General features: G+C 34.4%; 2 protein-coding genes across 2 annotated transcripts in view; one reads left to right on the top strand and one right to left on the bottom strand.

Moving 5' to 3' along the window:
• Window positions 1-1,664, bottom strand: part of ppef2a (protein phosphatase with EF-hand domain 2a) — a gene marked incomplete in the record, with an annotated part of 18,405 nt that extends 16,741 nt beyond the window's left edge. Inside the window, 1 exon segment of the mRNA XM_014024214.1 lies at window positions 1,405-1,664.
• Window positions 1,665-2,723: 1,059 nt separating this feature from the next.
• Window positions 2,724-7,080, top strand: part of LOC106528926 (flavin reductase (NADPH)) — a 6,389-nt gene continuing 2,032 nt past the window's right edge. The window contains exons 1-3 of the mRNA XM_014024213.1: window positions 2,724-2,918; window positions 5,448-5,651; window positions 6,421-6,622. Coding sequence (XP_013879667.1) covers window positions 5,517-5,651; window positions 6,421-6,622 — 337 coding nt within the window. The 5' untranslated portion in view covers window positions 2,724-2,918; window positions 5,448-5,516. The remainder of the gene's footprint in view (window positions 2,919-5,447; window positions 5,652-6,420; window positions 6,623-7,080) is intronic.

Raw genomic sequence — 7,080 nt, 5'->3', positions numbered from 1 at the left:
ACACACACACACACACACACACACACACACACACACACACACACACAAAATACAAACAAATAATATACAAAATTCTGTGCATCTCCTGGGGGCTAAGCCCCCCTTGTCCTTAAAACCTAGTGACACCCCTGTTTTGTAATATGTTGTAAATGTTTTCTTTCCAAAAATACATTCTTATTTATTACAAAAATCTGATGTCGCAGACACTTTCAAGTTGTTCTGCTTCAGTCTTGTGGTTAAAAGCGTGTTACAGCAGCCAGCAGAGGAGCTAAATTTGGAGGTCATTCATGTTGTAATCCTGTTACCTGCTGGTTTTCTCCTTACCCCTGTGACTGGCCTCAATCCTGTCTGTTTTTCTGTCCTGATTCTGTGAAGGCTTACAGGTAACAATTTATGAATCAGACGAGGCAGAAAATATCTGCAGTGATCGTTTAAAATGGTTTTTTTTAGAATAAATTAAACAGATGTGTTTATTGATGAGACACATTAACATTTTTGGCCGGTTTAGATCCTAAACCTGATTTTTACAGCTTGTCAGAGTTTTAAAGTAACTAAATACTAATACTTTGTTACTGGACTTAAGTAGAATTTTKGGGTATCTGTACTTTACTTGAGTAATTATTTTTCAGCCTACTTTTTACTTCTACTTCTTACATTTTCACACACTTATCTGTACTTTTTACTCCTTACATTTTTTTAAAAAGGCAAGAAGTAGAAAGTCGTTGCTTTCATTTCATTTTTGCTCATTTTCATTCCAGCTTGTTATTGTAAAAAATAAATACTATCCATATAAACCGTACCTCCTAGATAAAGTGAATCTATCTGTGGTTAAATGAGAAGTATAAATATATAAAACTCTGATAGTGTGTTAGTTTGTACACAAACAAATCATGTCACACTCCAGCAGGACATAATCATTAAAATAAAAGAACTGTACTTAAGAAGTGTTTGTATTTCATGAATTATATTATTACATTTGGCCGCAGCCCTCAGATTTTCATTTTGTGGAAAAGTTTGGGCAGCCTTGATATATGTATATAAACGGAAACAGCTAGACTAGTTCATCCTAAATATAACATAAATTAATTATATTAATACGATATAGTCATTTCTGCAATTTTAAAATGTCATTACAGAAAAGCTAACTGCTCATTTTAAATCATTACTTTTACTTTTAATACTTAAACGCAACAAATATCAGATACTTTAAGACTTTTACTCAAGTAATATTCCTAAGAGACTATAACTTTTACCAAAGTAATTTTCTGGTAAGACACTTGTACTTTTACTCAGGTATCACATTGTGGTACTTTATACAACTCTGCAGCTTGTCATATGGGGTTCTGCAATAAAAAAAGCCTGATCAGCTCCTCCACTGCAGGATCTTTAAATCAGTTTACTTACGTGACCGCCTTATTTATCCAGTAACCACTTCCCAGGTTATTTGCAGTTTCAGTGAGAGTTTAAACATCCATCTGCCTTGTTGCATTCTCCACAAGTTCATTTAGATCAGACCAGGAGCTGTTAGGAGGCCCGATCTTTGCAGGTGGATAAAAAATAAAATAAATAAAATCCAGCACAAATCATCTCAGAGGTTTCATGTGAAACATTGTACTGAGTGTCCGGCCCTCCTTCCCTTCTGCTGAAGCTCCTGTCTGTGTGTGACCACGCAACCGAAGCACCAAGACACAAGTGGATTACCTGAGTTAATGACTTAATGCGACTAAAAGAGTCTTTATGGTGACAAGCAGGAAGCACGCATCTGTGTACAAAGGGATTTTTGACTCCAGGTTGGTGTTTACATGTGATCTCAGCTGAATTCAATTTAGCAAAACTTTAAAAAGTGTCAAAAATATGGGTTTTAAAGGAGTCCTTGTCATGTTTTATCACTTTTTTTAATTGTAGATTCATTTTACACTGTAGCTCGGCTAAAATTTGAACATAAAATGTTTCGTGGAAACAGATCATACTTTGTGAAGCTAGGGACTGAACCTGACTTGAGTCAGGACCTTTAATATGTTCAATTCAGCAGCGTGCACTCGTAGGCTGGTATAAAAATACCATTAAAAAAGAATAGAATAATAAAGTCTCAATTTAAGGCTAATAATCAGTTAAGTCTTTCACAAATCCTTTCTCAAATTACTGTTAGAACAAACTATCCACATGATTAACTCTATGTTTCAAACTAAATCTTTTATTTTAAACCACAGGAAGCATTTTACTGTTAAACATGAAAACGTAGGCAGAAACCTCAATAAAAATCAGTTCATAACTAATTTGCCAACGTTTGTCTTATTTTCAAGTTATGTGAAACTTTGGGTTTTATTGTTTTCTTTATCCTGTTTATTGATTCCATCACAGCAAAAGTTGAAAACCCTCCATTCAAGATGCTTACAGGGAAATGTTTTACAAACACTCTTGAACGTTGCTGCTCTTGAACGCACCTTTAAAGGTGTAAATAAAGATGGGTGGGAGCTAAGCTAAGCTAAGCTAATGTTTCCTTCTCCGCGTTTTATTCGGAATGTCCTTAACACAAGCATGTGATTGTTGATTTTTTTTCTCTCCCTCGGAGTGCCATTTTAACAAAAGTTAACCAACATCAGGATGATTCTCTTTAAAAAGTTGTTGCGAAACGTTGCGGTTCTTAAACGCGCCTCTAATCGTGTAAACAAACATGGCGTCTGTAGGTGAAGCTAAGGTAATTCGGCTCATGTCTCTTTTTGTAACAGCTGTCTCTGACAGGTGTTTTATYCTTGTGTTTTTATATTGGACACGTTTTACGTCGCTTATTCTAATAAAATGACATGAATGCATTTAAGGAAAAGGAAAGAAAATCCGTGAAATAAAAAAAAAGTTGACGGAAGCTTGGTGGAGGTGAAAGGTCAGGACACCGCCTTCATGTCGCTCTGTTCTGTGAGGTCAGACTTTCATTTACTAAATATAAGATATATTTTATCTTCGTAATTACCTTCACTTTCATAAAAGTTATAGTAATTGTGTTCAGCATTATCACATATTAACAATTTAGTTTATCTGTAGTTGAACTTAGTAAAACTGAATTATTGTGTTTCGTAATAAGTTGTAGTGTTACTGTTTATAAGTTAAATTTGACACTTAGAGATGACGTTATGTCTTCTGCATAAAATRCAAGTTTCTCTTATTAGTTTCAGTCTGTAACAGCTTCTTTAAATGTTAAATCGTTTCTAATAYACAGAGTTGTAAGCTAACTAAGTACAAATACTTTGTTACTGTACTTAAGAAGAATTTTTGGGTATCTGTACTTTACTTGAGTAATTATTTTTCAGCCTATTTTTACTTCTACTTCTTACATTTTCACACAATTATCTGTACTTTCTACTCACTACATTTTTAAAAAAAACACAAGAAGTAGAAAGTCGTTACTTTCATTTCATTTTTGCTCATTTTCATTCCAGCTTGTTATTGTAAAAAATAAATACTATCCATATAAACTGTACCTCCTAGATAAAGTGAATCTAACTGTGGTTGAATGAGAAGTATAAATATATAAAACTCTGATACTGTATTAGTTTGTACACAAACAAATCATGTCACGCTCCATCAGGACATAATCATTAAAATAAAAGGACTGTACTTAAGAAGTATTTGTATTTCATGAATTTATATTATTACATTTGGCCGCAGCCTGTGGTTAGATTTTTATTTTGGAGAAATGCAGCCATGATGTTTGTAAAAATTGAAACAACTAGTACATACTAAATTTAACAAATTAATTATTTTAATACGATATAGTAATTTCTGTATTTTTTTGAGGAAAGTCACCTCCTAATAAATGTCCTTACAGAAAATCTAACTGTTCATTTCAAATCAATACTTTTACTTTTAATACTTAAGTACAAAAATATCAAATACTTTAAGACTTTTACTCAAGTAATATTCCAAAAGGTGACTTTAACTATAAACAAAGTAATTTTTTGGTAAGATACTTGTACTTTTACTCAGTTATCACTTTGTGGTACTTTATACAACACTGCTAATATACACTGCTAAAAAAAATAAAGGGAACACTTAAACAACGTACGCTAAGTCCAAGTAAATGAAACTTTTGTGAAGCACATTCAACTCTGTATAGAACAAAGTACTCAATGCGAATATTTCATTGACTAAGATCGGGAGTTAGCRTGCGTTGTTTAAGTGTTCCCTTTATTTTTTTGAGCAGTGTATTTGTGCTGTGTTGGAGACTATTTCTAATTTCTGACCTGTGACTTAAACAAAATTTGAGCTTTTATTTGCTCGCTTGGTTAATGCTTCCTGTAATGAAGCTAAAGTCCAACCTGAGGATGTTTGTTAAAACATTGTTTCTATCTTATTTCCCACATTTTTACTGTTTGTGCTCAATGAAAACAAATGTTTAACTTTGATGTTATAAATATATTCTGATGTGGCTTCTCTGCCCTGATTTCTGCAATTTTATCATTTGTCAAACATCATCTTTGAGACATTTAAAGCAAATCGTTTGTGAGTCTTGCTTAATTATAAGGTCATCTACCACTATTTCAGCTCAGAGTTTCTACAGTTTGTCTAACAAACATTTATTTGTTCTTGAAAAGAGAGAAAATGCTTCTTCTGACARGGAGTCTTTGTTGTAACTGATCTGAGTTGAATTGATTATCTTTGTGGCAGCAGAGGATGACCAGTTTGTTGCTCACATGCTCAGCGACGAAGATTGATTGAGTTGATAGATTGAGTTTCAGCTGATGATGGTTCTGAGAACAAAACGCTTCACGCTAGATGTTCACCATCTCTGAAAACGACACAGGAACTTGTCTTTGCGGAGTTTCCCCGCCCAACGTGTTGATGGTTTGGCTCATTTTAACTCAGTTATGGTTTTGAGGTGTCAAAAATCAAGAAACTGATGCTATTAATCATTTTTAAGAGTTTATAATGCCACACTGTTAAATTTTAAATGTCTCTTATAGTACTAGAATTTAAAGCTGCGTAATAAAACCCAGAAAAATGTTTGATCCATAAACTCTCAAACATATATTTAATAAAAAAGTGGGACTATCAGACAGTAATAACAATTTAACAACTTTTTGATGTGTTTTATTTATTTAGTTATTGCTGTGTCACCTAGCTGACTGGGCAGATTTCCAGTCCATCGTGAGAAACAAGGCTTTAGAAATATTTATTTTCTTGAATAAAACAAATCTTAACATAAACTGCTCCATTAAACCCATCAACATGGTATTTCTGTTGCAAACAGGTATGATGTTTTTTCTCAATGTGTATATTTTCATAGAAGTCTCCCTCACAGCTGATTAGATTTTCAGTCTCTTTAATAATTTTATTTTTAAATCCATGTAAACATTTTAACTCGGTCATATGAGAAACCAAAATCAGGCAGAAAGGGCATCTTTTATTGCACCGTAATAATCCTTCTTTTCCCGCTTGTCCTTTTGAAACAGGCGCAGCACATTTAGTCCTTTGTCCCCGCCGGCCCGTTTCAGTCCGGACTCATCTCTGTGCGTCTGAGGATGAAGATCGCTCTGCTGGGAGCCACTGGGCAGACGGGGCAGCATCTGGTCCGACAGGCGCTGGAGCAGGGCCACGCGGTCACCGCCGTCGTCAGGAACCCGGAGAAGCTCGCCGTGCATCACGACAACCTGAAGGTAACCAAAGCTCAAAGGTCGGGGCCTCCAACGAGTTTTATACTTAAAGTTGAATCTGCTATTTTTATCTCACTACACATTTTCTTGCTCTTATTTATTATCAAACACCGATAAGTTGATATTCTTTATAATGTTGCACAATAAATACTCACAAAATCACAGTTTGTTTAAATCAGCAGCTTAAAATACAAATAAAATCGTTATTTTGTGGTTTTCTAATTAACAKTTTATGTTTTACTTTAAATTCCCCAACCTGTTATGGGCATTACTTTATTTGTGCACCAGTATTTATGCTGAGTTTAAAAATAAATCACATTTACATCATCATCAAATGTTTTGTAAGGTGGCTTTTTTTTGGATAAGGAACACATATTCTTYATAAACGTTTATCTGGAAAGAATTATGATTTATTAAGAAGCAAACACTAAAACTAATTGGAGTAAAGTTTAGTTTTCTTGGCAGATGATTGTAAACTAACATTTTCAAAYGCTAATTAATGCTAAAAAAAGAAAAATCTACTTTATAAATCTCAGAATAACAACAGGATTTTAATTAAATTTATGAATGGCACAAAGAAAACTGTGCTTGTTGTGATTTTTCCATCTGGATTCTTGTATTTGTGGCAGAACCTGCTGAAGAAGAAATGTTTTTTTACTGGGTAAATAAAAGTTAACTAGCATTAAATTATAACTGACTTCAGCTCCTATAATCTGTGTTGAAATTAAAACACTGTTGCTCATTTTATTTCCCGTTGTTTGTGTTTTCCCAGGTGGTGAAGGCCGATATTTTCTCAGCCGACAGCCTGAAAACTCATTTCCAAGACCAGGATGTGGTCATGTCCTGCCTCGGCTTCCCGGCCTCCTTCTTCTCGGGGGTGACGGGCTACACCGCGTCCATGTCCGCCGTGATCGGCGCCATGCGACAGGCCCGGGTCGGCAGACTCATCACCATGACRTCCTGGTACACGGAGCGTGAGTTTCATTCACATTCCCACAAACTCTCCAGAGGATGACTTAGTCAAACATTTAAAGCCAGTTATCTCATAAAAGAGCTGTTTATTGGTAGATTTATTGTCAGTTTGGAGGCTGTTTGTGTCAAAAACAGAAACAAAACYGTGTAGCAGTTCTCTCAGGTTGTCCTCAGGCTCGTGGTCTTTAAATTAAAGCATTCTGAAGATCTCAAAATATCKTACAAATATTTCTAGCTGCAGTAAAATAAAAATAATAAACATATTGCACTATAGTTCATTTTAATGAGTTTAATTATTTTTCTAAGAAAACACACAAATCAAAAATCAAAATAAAATGAAAGGTAGCAGAAGAAGAATAAATCTTTCAATGTCTGCCCCTTTTATCCCCGGAATATACAGTGGTTTGCAAAAGTATTCATACCCCTTGAACTTTTCCATATTTTTGTCACATTACAACCA

The sequence above is a fragment of the Austrofundulus limnaeus genome, unplaced genomic scaffold, assembly GCF_001266775.1.
Source record: "Austrofundulus limnaeus strain Quisiro unplaced genomic scaffold, Austrofundulus_limnaeus-1.0 Scaffold413, whole genome shotgun sequence".
Lineage (NCBI taxonomy): Eukaryota > Metazoa > Chordata > Actinopteri > Cyprinodontiformes > Rivulidae > Austrofundulus > Austrofundulus limnaeus.
This window is presented reverse-complemented; position numbering and strand designations above follow the sequence as displayed.